Raw genomic sequence first — 17,623 nt, 5'->3', positions numbered from 1 at the left:
AACCAGTTTGAGTTACAGTACGTTCATGGTTCCAGTGGCCTTAATGCATGCACTGCTTTCAAAATGTCACAAAGCGTTTTGAGATTATTTTGAATGAAATATTGAAGTTTATAATTAAGTATTTTGGCACACCACGCCAAGTGGCGCTATCCATTGTTCTAAAGTCGGGTTTTATTCTGGCATGTTTAATTAGTGTTCGACAGACGCGGCGGCTCATTTGAATTTATTTTTCTCATAACAGACAGCTAAAATAATTACCTAATAGGCTACTCCGTAGTTTTTTAGTCATACAGATCAGAGTAGAGTAGCCTACATCGTTCAAAACTGTAAACTTTTATTCATATTAGGCTAACGACAAAAGTTTATCTGTCGTCTCTGTCTCCGGGAACTGCGCGTCACAAAAATGAACCGAAAGCCACTTTCCTCTGCTCAGTCACGATAAGAAATCGGCTATGTCTAAAGACTTTAAATGTCTAAATATTTAATAAATGTTATCTGATTAGGTAATCCGTATGAAACCGAGAGGTGCATAGGATCTACTCAAACTAGCTATGTGAGCGCTTCCCAATGATGAACGGACAAGGGTGATAATTTCGCTATAATTAAATGTAGTCTAGGCTAAATCGCCCTGAATTAAATTGTAAAAACAGATTAGATAATTTATTTGTCGAAATGTTGCGATATTGTTTCATTTAAGTTCATAATTATTCTATAAATGTTATTTAGTTTAGCAGCAGCACGAAGCACTGTGGTTCGGAAAAAATAATAATTCACAAATCGCATGCACCCTGGTTGTAGGGATCCAAAGATCCCCGTGGAATTTAACATTGAGTTGAACATTGTATTCATGACAACAAATGAGCATGCGTTTAAACAAATGAACATGCGTTTGTATTTAGGTTTGCTTGGAAAAAGCTGGCCCAAACCGAGGTAGCGTTTTATTTCTTCAATTATTTGTAATAAACTTTTATGACAGAAATATTAGCCTACTAGCCTACATGTAGCCTAAATAATTAAATTCTTTCATTATCAACACTTTACTAGCCTAATGCTAATGTCTAGAATTAAGTGTGAATTGCGACTTTTCTTTGTTTTAAGTCGGTCTCAAACTCAGATAGCCTGTGGGGGGTTGGGGGGTTCAGGAGGTGTTAAATGTTCTGTCTTTCATATGGAGAGTGAGCCTGATGACCAGGCAAAGGCAAAATACTTTTAAAGATAAATCTCTCGATGTGTCCAAATGTAGGCCCTTAAATTATAAATATTGTAGTTTTATGTATTGTATTTAAAGGGGTTTCACACACACTTTCAGTTGAAGTGTTCAATCCATTTTTTCAACTGGTTTTGTAGAATTTTAACATGTTTGAGCAGTGTGTTTGTCAACAATCTGGCATTATCTAAACATGAAGTATTGACGAAACGCGTTCTTGCCAACTAAACGAATGCAAGTGAGCAGCAGAGAGCTCTTTTATTCGCGATCCGCCTCATTTTATTGAAAGGTGAATTCAACCAGGCATTCTGTTTCTTTGAAGCAAGGCTCAATAATTTGTTACAGTTTTTTTTCGTGATTTGTATGGATGACACACAGCGACATACTACAGTATTATCAGCTGTATGATGGGTTTTTACCCTGAAATGTTTAATTTCGAGAGAGACCCGGCGCGCGCAGTGCAGGGAGACTAAATAAACTAAAATAAAAGAGATCCAGCGCGAGAGAGAAGCAAAGAAAAACGCATGATCTTAATTTATGTTGCTTTGAACTATTTTCGTTTTGTAGACTAGCTAGCCTAGTTTTAATTGTTTATTTAGCTGCAATTTCTTTGGCAATACAAATTTAAAATGTCGCAAGAATAAGATTCTGTTTCTTACTTAGAAAATAAACTCTAACTCGATGCAACCCTGTTTTAAATAAATAAACTGCCCCCGACACTTTATTTAAACCTTGAAATGTCCAGGATCTGTTTTTAAAAATTTCTTCCTTTGCTATGGCGGGTATCAATGTCAGTCATCTCAATTTCGTGAATGATTCACAAAACAATAATTTAGCAGATTAAAGATAGCTTCATCATTTTCATTTTCTGAAGCGATCGGCTGATAATCTTCCTTCATCAGTTTTCTCGTCTCGGCAGCACCGCCACTGGAATGTAGCAAATTTATGTTGTAATGTGCCATTGATAATTAAACAAAACGCTTGACTTCAATAAACAGTTACCTATCTAAGCATCAAGTAAAACATTTAACGCTGTCAGCCAAGGCTAGTGAGATTCGATCTCGCATCGCTTGAAGCTCCGTGAAGCTCGTGCTGTTGCGTTGTCCACAGAGCTATCATCAGACCGCTGTTAACATCACATCTTATGCTCTTGGAAAGCCTCATTGATGTAGCCTAATATTTTTCTATTGCAATGTTTTGTGTTGAAATGTTTTAATTATGTATTAAATGTATTACATTTAATTTCAGTCTTGTGATTATATGAATTCGTTTAACTACATGTTTCACTTGAATTGATCTGCTAGTATCACATTTCAATCACTCTCAATGAGCCGCGGCGCGGCGGCAGATTACGCAAGAGAGAATAAACTGACACTTTTCAAAGTCTGCGATTGTAGCGCCTCTTAGCGATCAAAGGCAGCAAATACACACCCGCAATTTTACCGCTGCGGGAACGGCGGTAAAATTGTCTGTTTCGTCTGTATTAATTCTGTTAATTTTGTTGTTTTAGATGCCAGGGGGAAGAATTGCCAACGGACTAACCCCACAACTGCCAGCGCGTTTGAAGACACACACACACACACACACACACACAAGGAAAGAGCACAACACCTTTACAATTGTTCAAATAAATACTTTGTTCCTTACAACGTGTCTGTTTTCTTTGGTTAGCCAGAAGTAGAATAAAATAAAATGATATTCAGGGGACTAAACGCGAAAGTCCCCTAAACGTTCCGAATGACCGCTGGTGGTCCTGTGAATGTCCTCTTGAACGTACGGAGGACGTCTTTGCGAACGTCCGCGGGACATCAAGCGGACTCCACATGGGGACGTTCGGGCGGACGTTAACACAGGCCATTTAGGGGACGTTCTGGGGACCTTTTTTTGTTAGCTGGGTGTCTGTTCTCCATTCCGGTAATCAAATGTATATTTCTGCAAGCATGTTTAAACTGGTTAACTGTGTCTACGGCAGGCAAAGGCATTCGTTTTCAAGTCGAGTTCCCACGCCACTGCGCAACAATACACACAAACTACCGCGGGATGGCGGGTGTTCATAAACTGTGAACAATGGTAGCTTATTTAATGTATACATTAATGTATATGTCCAAAAAACAGGTAATGTCATACTTTCTAGTAGTGCTATCATGGCGTAATAATCTGTTTGGTTGTAAAATGTATTACCTGAGTGAAATGAAATCGAATATATCGTCCTGTGGAGTCATTCATTCACAGACAGCTTATGAAGATGTTAAACTAATAAAGATCTTCATCGCTGGCAAAAATATGATGCATTTGCAGATTTGCTTTGACTGACTGTACTGTAGGTCCACGGCCACTTCATCCAACGCTCTTGATGTCCTTAAATCTTCCTGTTGCGACTCCGAGTCGAGTGTGAATTGAAATCGCTTCAGATGATTCAGTGCGTGCAGGGAACTGAACAGTTCATTCAAACTGATTCGCGAACCGATTTAGACAGATCTGCCAACTTGTTTAATGAAGTCTTTGAACAGAATCGACTCAAAAGAGTGATTCATTTGTGAATTGAGCATCGCAAGCCCCGAAAAAAGATACATCGCGCTTGGAATAAACTACGCATTTAACAACACATATTGCATTAAAATAAAGTAACGAGAGAAACGTCGCCCAACGTAATGAAGTAAAAGTACAGTTTTTTCATTAGAAATGTACTCGAGTTAAAGTAAAAGTACCCACATTTAAATCTACTCTTAAAAGTAAAATTTTTCCAAAAAAATACTCAAGTAAATGTAAAGAAGTAAATGTTCTTCGTTACTACCCACCTCTGCAAGTCACCCATTTAAAATGAAAGCAATTAAATGACTAACAGTGTTTATAAATGATAGTAAAGAAGCCTCTTACAGTGCTCTTCTGGTGTTTCTGATCACTGGCAGCAGTCTCATCACAGCTTCATCAGATCTTCTGTATTTCTGCAGTTCAAACATCTCTTGAGTCTCTTCTGACATCTGTAGCATAAACACCAGACCAGACCATTGAGCAGAGGAGAGATTCTGTGCTGAGAGATTTCCTGAGCTCAGTTTCTTCTGGATTTCCTCCACAAAGTTATCTTTCAGTTCACTCAGACAGTGGAAGAGATTGATGGTCTTTTCTACTGATTTCTCCTCCTCTATTTTCTTTTTGATATAGTCAACAGTGTCTTTAACACTCTCTGTTTTGATTTCCAGTCCTGGCAGTAGTTCCTTCAGGTCACTCTGATTGGACTCCAGTGAGAGACCCAGGAGGAACCGGAGGAAAAGGTCCAGGTGTCCATTCTCACTCTGTAAAGCCTTGTCGACTGCAGCCTTATGAAGCTGAAACAGTGGCTTTATGGAGAATTTCTGTGTAATTTTTTCTCTCCAGGATTGAAGAAATGGGTTTGCTTTCTCATCTTTGCCCATCATAAACACATAGAGAGCAGCGAGGCATTCCTGTACGCTGAGGTGTACGAAGCTGTAAACGTGTGTGTTTGAAAAACCCATTTCCTCCTGAAACATTCGAGTGCATAACCCAGAGTACACTGACCCTTCACTGACATCTAGTCCACACTTCTCAAGATCTTCTTTGTAGAAAATCAGGTTTCCTTTCTCCAGCTGTTGAAAGGCCAGTTTCCCAAGCTTCAGAATAATCTCATCAAAAGACATTGCATTGTCTTTAGGTTCAGGGCCATCGCGGTAGTATTTTTCTTTCATCTGTTGCTGTTGAGAAATTAAGAAGCTTGTGTACATCCCTGTGAGAGTTGTGGGAGTTTTGTCATTGCTCTCTCGAGTCAGTAGAGGCTGAAGAACAATAAGAGAGTTCCAGCAGAAGACGGGGATGTGGCACATGATGTACAGGCTCCTGGATTTCCTGATGTGACTGATGATGTTTCTAGCAACCTCAGGACTGTTTTTGATGAAGTATTGCTCTTTCTGCTCATCGTTAAATCCTCGCACCTCTGTCACTTGATCAATGTATCTTCGGGGTATCAGACTGGCTGCTGCTGGTCTGGATGTGATCCAGATGAGAGCAGAGGGAACCAGATGTGCCTTGATAAGGCTTGTAACTATCTTACTCACCGTTGTTTTTTTGTGAACATCTGTAAATCTGCCACCCTCTTTAAATCTGCCATCCTCTTTAAAGCTCAAAGGGAAGCGACATTCATCCAGTCCATCAAAGATGAACAAGACCTTACCGTCACCTTTAGGAAGAGAAGGCAGTTCTTTAGGATCAGTAAAGAAGTGTTCGTGAAGCAGTCCCATGAGACTGCAGTTCTCTGTAAAAAGGTTTAGCTCACGGAACGGCAGAGGAAAAATTAATGTTATTTCCTGATTTTCTTTTCCTTCAGCCCAGTCAAGGATGAATTTTTTGACAGAGACAGTTTTTCCCACTCCTGCGATCCCCATCGTCAGTACTTTTTTGTTTTGTTTAAACATGTCATTACACTTGATTGGCTTCTCATTGGCAGTCGGTCGGTTGTGATTTGATTCAATCTGTCTCACCTCATGGTCGTTCACTCTTCCTCCAGTCTCATTCTCCACCACATATAAATCAGTGTAAATATTGTTCAGGTTTTTCAGATCACCCGTCTGTGAATTACCAACCAATATCTGCTCGTATTCCCGTCTTAATATGTTCTTCAGTCTGCGGCTGGCCTCTGTGTAATCATGAAGAGTGTCTGGACTGTCGTTTGCAGGTGAGACTTTAAAAAAAGAGGGGAAAAGACAGCAGAGACTAAGTGATCATGTTTTTCATTCTTTCCTAATAAAACCAATATGTAATTTGTAACATGGTCTGCAGTTCCCATTACAAAAATAACTACAACACATGTGTGATAAAACTGCACTTCTGCTGTATTCAAATTAATCACACTTGCACTGCAATAGTGTTTACATCAACATCTTACACTGATCATGCTGAATTTGACAACATGTATGGTGATTGAAACACCTTTACTAATGCTGACTTGAATGCAGATGGTTTCAGTTTTAAAATGTCTAAATAACTTTATTTTTTCTAATTCCTACCTGAGCATTTATTGGATTTGTACCATTGGACCCAGATCAACTTCAGGCCATGCTGACCAATATTATTAAAAGCTTTTTGATTAAACATTGATATCTAAATGAGACTGTGTTAGGGTTAGTTTAGGGTTATTGAAAAGAGCCTTTGCATGTACAAGTTGCTTTCAGAAGTTTAAATTAAGGGTTTTAATTAAGACCATTGTAAATAATCTAAAGTTATACTTAAGTATATTTGATTGTGTTAAAATGGAACTATTGCTAGTATTTTTTTTAGGTAGACTTTAAATAGCTTACATTTAAATTATACAGTGATCATACTATCCTTACTAATTATTATTTTATTTTTTCAAATTGCACACAATTTCTGAAACTATGGCTCTATTTGTGTAAACTATTTATTGAAATTCTACACACAAAAAACACAAAACACACACAAACACAACATGCAAAACATCAGACATCTCTTGCAAAAGCAAACACTTAATTCAAAGCTATTAACTCTTTCAGAAATGGTGTTTTTGCATAGTAACACTACACATAAACATCAAATGATTAGCCACATAAACACACCAAACTACACAAACATCTTGTGTCTTTTGCTTGTTCAGTGTCCAGTGAGTGTACAGGAGTTTGTCACACGTACATGTATGTGCCAAAAAGACACTGTATATACAGTATGTATGCACATAACAGATGAATTTTACACAGTTATGGAACTGAGTTAAATATTGACACACACACACACACACACACACACACACACACACACACACACACACACACACACACACACACACACACACACACACACACACACACACACATATCATTAAGTCTCAAGCAATATGTCAGTAAATATATTAATGGGTTTGTAGTGACCCTGCATCACCTGCTGTATTTTTGTTTGGATTCAGTAAGTGTAGTTTATATTAGGGTATCTTTGGATACTGAAGATTTTCTTTTCTTATTTTTCTTTTAGTTAGTTAAGTACTGGTTTATGAGTTAGAGAGTTATGTTTTGATAATCTCTTTTATTTGACTACTGACCAATTCCCTTCTTCTTTTCCCCTGGGTATCTTTTTGTTTGTTTCCTTTGTGTAAATATTATTGCAAGTTGTCTTGGTTTATGAATTTTCCCACTGTATTATTGTAAAGAAACACTTGTTGATTGCCTTAAGCGCTTTGGTCTCATTTGCTTGCATTGTCATCGGTCCGAGGTCAAACTCCGACAGTTATTCGCATGTTATTCCCTATACCCCTTAATATGATAGCTGCAGGGGACGTAACAATCACTCACTGGGAAACATAAGTCACACAAACACATTAGTAGAGCAAAGTTTAAGTCAAATCTTTACATTGGTAAACAATCAATCACATTACAGTCACAGTGAATTAAATGTTACCTTGCTTGTGTTTGTTCTCCAGCTGATCAGCCAGATTGTTCTGGTTGATCTTCCTCAGGATCTCCACTGTGATCTTCACAGCTTCTTCTGATCCGAAACACGCCACCATCTTATCCACAGTTTTCAACCTATCTGCTTTCTCCATTTCAGACTTTTTTATACACTCATGATCTTTCACTAGGTGCCACTGAAACATCTTCTGTTCATCTTCTCTCAGGTCCATCAGTGAGTTCAGAAGCAGATCTTCAACAGACGCCATCGTCCTTCACAGATTCACAGCTGCAGGATAAAAAGAAAAAGATCTGAAGTAGTTTCACTCTTAACATGTTGACATAACCGCTCAAATGTTATTTGGATTATGAAATGAAGCTGTGATCGGATCAGGACTCTCATACAAACTCATCTGTAAAGGGGTCCTATAATGCTTCTTTATGCATGGCATCTATCTGAAACATGCTAGTACCCTAGCAACAAAATAGCAAGCAACACCCTAACATCCACCCAGAGTACCCTAGCAACCACCCCAAGTACCCTATAAACAGCATAGCAACCACCCAGAATGCCCTAGCAACCAAATAGCCAACACCTTAGGAACCATCCTAAGTACCCTAGAAACTGCATAGCAACTCCCTAGTAACCACTGCAAGTACCCTAGCAACCACATAGCAACACTCTAGCAACCACCCCAAGTACTCAAGCAACCGCATAGCAACACCCTAAAATCAATCTATCTATCTGTCTTGTCTGTTTTTCTGATAGACTGTATTGCCTTCAAAAACTTCAAACTTTAAGCATTTAAAACATCTTCAAACTTTCTGGTTGAGTTTATTATCTCATCTTGTAAATGCCCCTTTTTGAGTGGAAGCAAAAATTTGCTGTTTTTGTCTCTTTAAATGCAAAATATAAAAACAAATTAAAGAAATTATAATAAAATAATTAAATGACAAAAATAAATAAATGCTATGAATCCAATAATATAAATAAATGATAAATCAAATGACAACTACATAAATACCTAATGATTATAAAAGATCATGAAATCAAGTATAAAAGTAAAGAAAATAAAACAACAATGAAAACACTGGATTACATAGACTGATTAAATGCAAGCAAACTTCCATGATCATGATAAGAGTCTGATGAGAAACACTCCTGGAACTGTAACTAATAAAGCTGCTTTCAAATGATTCACAGTGGCCCCAATATTGATCTGAACCATGTGTCCCACTCAGAGGAGAAAAGACATGATCCGTATTGAGTTTAGCTAAATCGTGCACTGCTCTTCAGTGTTGTCTGGGATATATGAACATGTAACAGTTGCATGTTCCTCCCTGGGAGGCTAACAGAATATCAAGAGCCATTCGATTTAGTAAAACAAGCTTCCTCATTACATGCACTTCTTCTGCAATGTCAGCAACAGAACTAAGTGAGTTTTGTCCTCAAACACCAAAGGTGGCCTCATGTAGTGCCCAGGGTTCTCAAGTCTCACGCATTGGCCGTGAGACACACGCAATTCAACCAGTTCACACGCTCACACCATGTATTTCTCACGCTGAAAAGGCAATGCCAACCAAGTTGTCCTGCAAGCTTTATATATAACGTTGTGTACGAGGCGCACGCACACGCACCATACGTTCGTTACTAGGCAACCAACAACATCGCGCGAACGCGCTGGGTTTGTGCTGGTGTAATGCATTGGTCAAAAAAAGTCAGCGTTAGTTTTTTTTTTTTTTTTGACAGACCAGCCCATGAAACACGTAGATCAGCGGCCCATTGGCTCTTTCCTTGATTGACACTGGGCTGGCCCAATCACAACTTTAAACGAGTGAGCGAGCGTGCAGCAGTGTCAGTGTGTAGGCTATCTGTCAAAATAGTCAGCGAGATGGAGAAGAAACGCAAGGAATGTGCAGAGAAATATCGCGAAACAATAGAAACAGGCCCTTAAAGCAGACGCTGTAAACTGTGTCAAAATATACAGTATGTTTTCTGCCCTTCATCAGCTCCTGTGATGATGATGATAGTGAGGAGGATCTGGATCAGGAGAGAGATGAGAAAGTGTAGAGTCCGCGGTAAGCAGAACTACTTTCAAAACACTTAGGCTATGTCATGAGTGTAGGAACCCATAACCCAGTTACAGATTATTTCCACATCTGCATAGTTGCAATTTAACTATGCAATTACTGCAATTCACTAGAAATTTAATGAGAGGCGTTTGTAAACCATGTTTTCCGCCAAAATAAAAGCTTGATGCAGTTTGCGTCAAAATAAAAGATCATGTGCTTATCTCTTTCAAGTATAGAAATAGGTACAAATCTAATTATGAAAGTTTCCTTTATTTTTTAGTGCATTTGTTTTTACAAAATATGGCTATTACTGTCATTGGATTAATATTATAACATTATTATGTAGTGTAATGTAAATAGACACTGGAACTAAAAGAGGTTTACATTTTTCTTTGTTTAATTTGCACACTGAATATGGTTTGGAGCTTTTAATTTTGAACTCTCAAAGTGCACCAGATTGATGAATTTAACATTAAAATGCACAAAATTTTCTTACGGGGGGAGGGGGGTGGCGGTCAATTTTTTGTCCCAGTCCAGCCCTGCTCTTGTGTACACACACACACACAAACACAAACACACACCTTAATACTCTAATATGTCATTTGTTCACAATGTCCCACCACACAATAAATCATTATACCATTTCGACTAGACACATTCAAAATGCAAAAAGATTTGTTTTTCCAAACTGTTTGGAGCAATTTGTTATATTTTTGTATATTTGTAATTTGAAATATAACATTAAATAGTATATTTGATGTGATGAATTGCTCTGTCATTTATCAGATTTACCAATTGTTATAATTTCAATTTGTGCTGGTTAATTATGAACAATGGGTAAAATTGGGGGGCGGGGACAGGCGGGGGCGGGGCTCCATTAGGGCTCCTCCCCTAACCGCATGTGATCTCACTCCAAGCTTTTGATAAAACTTGAGAACCCTGAGTGCCTGTACTTCATTCTGTACATTGATCATATTTTCAGTTTCAGAGATTCAATTCTCGATCTGTGTCATGATTAAAAGATGTTTGACATAATCCTCTCCTCTGACATTACTCACATTGCCAGTAATAGAAGCAAAATAACATCCTTAAAATCCCTTACAGAGGAATAGATAAGCTTTGTTACCACAAACAAAGTGTGTGTCATTAGAACAACGAGTGTTTTGATTTCTCGTTGTTAGAAGAGTTTCGTCACATCTGGAAAATTCACACATCTGGCTTAGACTTGCTCACTACATTCTTCCCTTCAAGGCACCAGGAAGAATTCACTTATTCCCTCCAGATTTCACATTAAGACAAACTGATATCTATAATCAGTACTGTTATATACAGTCAAATGTCGTGAACTATAATGTTAATGAGAATAATTTCAGTAGTGACATACACTCCTCGTGAACAGCAGTTTGTTGTGCCAGGAATAATCAGTCACATTATAGACACATCTGTAAGCATTTGATTTTGTCAATGGTTCAAAATTGAGCATTTAGCACAAGTTTCACCCTGTAATTTCCAAAAGTCATTGTGAAAATCTGTTTCTTTACCACCTCATATTCTCTGTTTTTAACTTTTCCCTTTTACACTTCTGCCATTTGTTGTCTCAACATTAAGGCAGTCTATGCTCTAGTACTGTTACTCTAAACGAGTTATCTGACAGGTTTATCATTTTGTTACTAGAATTAGTTGATTTCTTCGATGATGCATCATACTACGGTAGTTAAGCAGTGAGTAATGTTGTTGAACAGGAAACATAGTTTAGATTGTTGAATGGCAGGGCTGTCCATCACCAAATTACACAAACATCTCATTAAAATGTCTACAAAACTATAAAACTGATCCGAGATCAGGTAAAAATCATAAACACAGATTCGCTGTTGGGGGCCGATCCCAGTAAACCTAACTCTTAACATAGCATAATTAACATGTTACTACCATGATTAGCATGTTGCTAGCATTATGCTATTGTGATTAGCATGTTACTAGCATTAATTTAACAAGATGCTAGCATTATGCTAGCACGATTAGCATGCTTATAGCATAATGCTAACATGATTAGCATGTTGATAAGCATGCATGATTAGAATGCTACACTCATATTAAATTTAGAGCAATCAGGGGCACTCTAGAGATGGGTGTTGGCTCTTTTGACTAATCCTGATAATTCATGGTAAATTATGCTAGAATCAAAGTAAATCATGCTAGAACGTGGTAAATTATGGTAAACTATGGGAATTCATCGTAAACTATGGTAAACCGTGTTAGCATGTTGCTAGCATGATGCTAACAAGATTATCATAGTTTACCATGATTTCATTTTGCAGAGATGCAGAGATATAGGTCTTGCTAAATGGTTGCTAGGGTACTCTGTTTGGTTGCTATGCAGTTGCTTGGGAGCTGCCAATGATGAAACTCCAAAGGCTGCTTGTCAGTATGAATGATATAAACCAACTCCCATGCCTCTGTGACATTCAGAATGGAAGATGTCCCTCTTTGGAATTTGGTTGCTAAGGTGCTCGACAATGGTTGCTAGGGTGGGGCTGGAAGTGTTGAGGTGATTCATGATTGGCTGTTTGCTGTCCCGAGTCAAACGAGACCACCCTCATTTTTCTAAGACACGTATACAAAGATATCCCTTTGATTTCTTTCAATGGAAGTCTATGGACCTTGTTGCTAAGGTGCTCTAAATGGTTTCTAGGGCGTGGCTTGATAGCTTCACAATGATCCTGAGAGACTGATTGGTCGTCTGAGTAAAATGAGCCCGCCCCCTTGTCTCTATGACACTGTGATCCAGAGTTATGATCAATACAAAATCCCTATGCAGTTTACCATAGTAGGAGAAACATATGCGATTCATGAGCTGACCTTCGCCATAGTATGTCTATGGGGCAACTTTTGGGCAGCTCCTGCCCCCCAGGTGTGCAACTTTTACCCCATTGTGAGGTATGTTCTTACAGAGCCTGCCAGCCTCTACAAATGTGGTAAATCACATGTTTCTGCGAAATCTTCGCTCTGATTCGTCAAAGTTTGTCGAAATGCAAAGTCTATGGGACTTTCAGTCCATCTATCTATTAAACTTTGACAAAATCATATATAATATACCCGGAGAGAGTCGTCATGAAACAGCTTCACAAACAGTCTTTTCAGCCTCATAATATCCAGAGGTGTAAAAAGTACTCAAAAGTTACTCAAGTGAAAGTACAAGTACTGAGGGAAAATTTTACTCAGTTAAAGGGTTAGTTCACCCAAAAATGAAAATTCTGTCAGTAATCACTCTCCCTCATGTTGTTCCAACCCCGTAAGACCTTTGTTCGACTTCAGAACACAAATTAAGATATTTTTGATTAAATCTGAGAGCTGGATCATAGGCTTCTAAGGGATTGAATCTTGCTGGCCCATACTACGAGAACTAACTCGAGGCCCAGCGAGAAGGAAATGAATAGTGGAAAAGTCGTTATTTTTGTTTTGTTTTTGCGCACAAAAAGTATTCTCGTCGCTTTATAAACGATTGAGTTTATAAAGATTGAGCCACTGTAGTCACTTGGACTATATTAACGATGTCTTTAATAACTTTTCTGGGCCAGCATGTTCAAATCACTTAGAAGCCTATGTAGGAGTGATCCAGCTCTCAGATTTAATCTAAAGGTCTTTAATTTAAAGGTCTTACGGGGTTGGAACAACATGAAGGCGAGTAATTACTGACAGAATTTTAATTTTTTGGGTGAACTAACCCTTTATAAGTAAAAGTATCTGGCCAGAATCGTACTTGAGTAAAAGTAAAAAAGTACCACATTAAAATTGTACTTGAGTATTAAAGAAGTAAAAGGAAAAGGAAAAAAAATTAAACTAGAGATTCTTGTTTTAGATTTTAATCTCTAAAATCATGGAGTTAATGAACCACATACAAGGTTTTATCCTGCTTTACAACTGTTTGTATTTAATTGTATTTAATTATCAAACTATAAGACTATTATCTAATGCCAGTATCCAACATGCTTTAAACAATCCACTAAACATACTTTTACCACTAAAAGAAAATAATTTGCTATGGTACGGCCACGGGTTCGCAGCTGAATCACGTTCTTCCTCCATTTTCTTCCACTGATTGACTGTTATAATTTCTCTAATTTCCAGGTCAAGGTGCTGTGCATAGAGAGCCTAAGTCCCTCCCCTCCGCTTCCGGCTCATGGGACCTTATTTTGAAAAAAATATGTATGGTAGTCAATGGCGAGAGACAACTTATCTTTTTATTCCGTCTGAACTGTGCCCTGAATTACACACATGATGTTTGTCAATTTAAAAGATAATTATGCAAGTCAAGAAAGTCCCAGTTTGTCATAAAACAGAAGAGTAACGTTTAGTTTTATGTGAAAATCGCTCAATGAACTACATCTCTCATCTCACACTATGTACCTCACAAGATCTATTGCTCGTATGTGTGTATTCTGGCTCAAAACACTCAGGGCATGACGGTGTTACGTTACGATTATAATGTAAGACTATAGGAAAAATGACAGACGTTAGCTTCAGTAAAGTTAGCTTCATTCATTGAGAGAAAAGGTATGACGTCACATGTGCGCCTTTTGGGTTTGTAGTCTTTGTAATTACGTATTTTCACAGTCTTATACCTCAGCAGTTTTACATCAAACTGCGACTTTCTTGACTTTCATAATTATCTTTTAAATTGACAAACATCTTATGTGTAATTCAGGGCACAGTTCAGACGGAATAAAAAGATAAGTTGTCTCTCGCCATTGACTACCATACATATTTTTTTCAAAATAAGTTTTTTTAAATTTATCTTTTAAATTGACAAACATCATATGTGTAATTTTTAATTGTACTCAAGTAAAGTAAAAATCCCCAAAAATAATACTTAAAGGAACACTTCGACTTTTTGGGACTTTAGCTTATTCACCGTATCCCCCAGAGTTAGATAAGTCCATACATATCCTTCTCATCTCCGTGCGTGCCGTAACTCTGTCTGACGCACCCACCGCTAGCCTAGCTTAGCACAAAGACTGGAGGTAAACGGCTACAGCTAGCATACTGCCTAGAGCCCTGCACGGGGAAAAACATCCAGCCCTAACCGAGACCTGGCCCGTGGTGTTCAAGCCCTAATCCGGCCCCAGCCCGAAAACGTCTGCAATTTTTCAGCCCGAACCCGACCCGAGACCAACATCAATATCACTTTGAGCTCTCTCTGACGCGCGCTGTCTCTGCTAGACGCACACACAAGATGCACTAACATACACACACACGCTACTAGGTACAATTTTATTAAAGGCCTCAAACATAACTACCACCACCGACAATTATGCCCACAAATATTAATACAGACTGTCCATTACAGAGAAGCATAAGCATGCAGTAGAGAATATTATATAACCAAATGTGATCCAGCAGTAAATAAAGATTTACGGCCTACCTTTTTTTGATGTCAAGTAACTTTACTGAAGAACAACGTTTCAAAGAACTCTTCGCCAACTGGCTAACGTTAAATAATAATAAAAATATAATAAAGATATAACGTCTTATGATGTTGTGTGCCTGCTTGGAATAATCTGTTATGTCTCATTTAACAGACGCTTTTATCCAAAAGCAACAAGTAGGAGAGCATTCAACACACACTCGGCACAATCTGGCGCGACGTGACGAGGTCCATTCGGGTTCTGTTGTCTTGCACGTCTTACTGCTTTACAGTTGGTTAAATCATAACAAGGAAACTTTACGCGTGATTCATGTCATCGCGACATACTGTAATACATTATACTTACAGTGTGTGTTTGAAAAAAGGATGTAATCGTCCTCTGCTTATATATATATGATATTTGGTTAGATATTTAGTTAGATATTTGGTTAAATTCCGGTTGCGACGTCGGGTGACCAAAATTCTATGTAAATTCAACATATAATGTCAATGTTAAAATTATGTCCAATACCGACGTCAACTGACGTTGAGATTTTGTTGTTTTTGCGTAACCAAAATCCAACGTTAAGTCAACGTCAAATTGACTTGACTTCAACCCAATTTTCATTTAAGGTTTTATTGATATATTTTTATCAAATGTCTGTTGTATAAAATTACTGTAGATGTAATCTGTATACCCATTTAAAGGTAGGGTAGGTAATCCTGTTCAGAAACACTTTTTTTTATACTGGGTGAAATGGTCCTTCCATCCTGATAGTAGTCAATACATTATGTGTTCAGAAAAAGGAATGAAAAAAATCTGACCTCTGTAGCAGCTGCAGGACAGTCAAAACTCTGACCAATCACTGCCATTCGGTGCGAATGTAAAGAACCAATCAGATGCCTTCATGTCTCGTGCCCGAGCCCCACTGCGTGCACTCATCACATGTCACCGTTCCCGGAAATATTCAGCTCAAAGCACCTGCATATGCAGTCAGCGAAGGCAAACAAGGCAAAAACTACTTCCTCGGACCCTGCCCGCACTCTTGAACGACCTCCTCTGCTTCGCCCTCAACCCCGGACCTGTCCTCGAACCGACGACGCGGTACTTGTCTCCGGACTCTGAGTCTACGTTAGTCTTCATTAGAGTCAACAATGTTTTCATCATGGAAACTCTTACATGCAAAACACCGTATATGTTATGAATCTTACACGAAATTCACCTTCATCACAGCGTAACTGATGGTAATGGAAAAATGTGTATCAATGCAACCTGTTTTTAGTTTTGCCTTATAAATATAGCTCGTTACCAAATGAAACTTTACCATTATCGATATGCTAGCTTGATAGTGAGTACTAAAAGAAGTCTTATTTGTTTATATTCATAGTGATAAAGTTAGGTATTTTATTACATGTGATTCTGACATGATGTCACTGTATGTCACTGCGCTCCTTCCTCTCCACTCGTCTCAGGTAATAAATGCGTCTTCCAGCTGAGCCTGAGCGTTTGGCGTCGCGCGTTCATGTGTTTTGGGGGCGTGGCTTTGGAAGGAGCTCAGAAGGGAGGGGGTGGGAGTGAATGGAAATAATGAGCTGTTTATTGCAGATTAAAAGGTCTACAGTCACTCGATTTTTATACTCTCTTTTTCAGAGTACTTACATTTTAATTATGTATTGGTATATAAAGACAGTTTAAACAAATTTGGAATGTTTTTTTTTTTAGAAAAATCCTACCTACCCTACCTTTAAGGTTAGGTATAAATTATTATTATCAGAGTTTTTTAGCAAAAGACTCTGGTCAGTCCTGATTTACTGAAACTCTTGGAGTTTGTGTTTTAGCAAGAGAGTCCTGTCAGTCCTGTTCTCAGGTCTCAGCATTTGAATGGATATGCTGAGTGAATTAGGGTGGGCAGCACTCTCAGTCCTGAACAGGTTCCGAAACCTGTCTCATCACAAAGTTTTGGTTCCTGCCCCTAAATGTATATAAACTGTAAGAGAACATCTCACTGATTCAGGCTTGGTGACTGCAGCTACCGACAGCTCGTGTTCTCAATAAAGAAACCTGCTGAAGAAACAACCAAGTCTCCTGGTCTTTCGATTCTAAGTTCACAACAATATGCATCATGTAAGTGTATGATTTCACTTTTCCCCATGGTCTAGTGTTAAAAAAAATTGTAATACATATCGTATCTGCACCCAAGTATCGTGATAGTATCGAATCGGGAGATAGGTGTATCGTCCCAGCTCTAGAAATTAGAGATCTCTTGGCAAAATAACTTGTTTGCTTCCATGATTCGGGGAGAAAAGCTTACTTACAAGTCTAGACTAGTGCCAGTGCTGCCAACTCTCAGACATTCAGTGCGAGACTCACGCTATTGATACTGTTCTCACATTTACTCACGTTACACAACCATATTCTCACGCAGTGAAAACTCACAGCGCAAAGACACTGAGCATTTCCCTTTGTATGCAATTGTGTGATTCATTAATCAAAATAACCCAAATAAAGGCTCTTTGACTGAAAGCATTATA

The 17,623-nt window shown here is 38.3% G+C and overlaps 1 protein-coding gene across 2 annotated transcripts in view; it reads right to left on the bottom strand.

The window, feature by feature from the left end:
- Nucleotides 1-17,623, bottom strand: part of LOC311289538 (protein NLRC3-like) — a gene marked incomplete at its 3' end in the record, with an annotated part of 96,978 nt that overhangs the window by 65,950 nt on the left and 13,405 nt on the right. For both annotated transcript variants that reach the window (XM_084407616.1, XM_084407617.1), the window contains exons 3-4: nt 7,625-7,903; nt 4,085-5,900 (exon numbers count right to left, since the gene is read on the bottom strand). In XM_084407616.1, coding sequence (XP_084263742.1) covers nt 4,085-5,900; nt 7,625-7,883 — 2,075 coding nt within the window. In that variant the 5' untranslated portion in view covers nt 7,884-7,903. The remainder of the gene's footprint in view (nt 1-4,084; nt 5,901-7,624; nt 7,904-17,623) is intronic.

The sequence above is a fragment of the Rutilus rutilus genome, assembly GCF_951802725.1.
Source record: "Rutilus rutilus genome assembly, chromosome: 4".
NCBI classification, from domain to species: domain Eukaryota; kingdom Metazoa; phylum Chordata; class Actinopteri; order Cypriniformes; family Leuciscidae; genus Rutilus; species Rutilus rutilus.
This window is presented reverse-complemented; position numbering and strand designations above follow the sequence as displayed.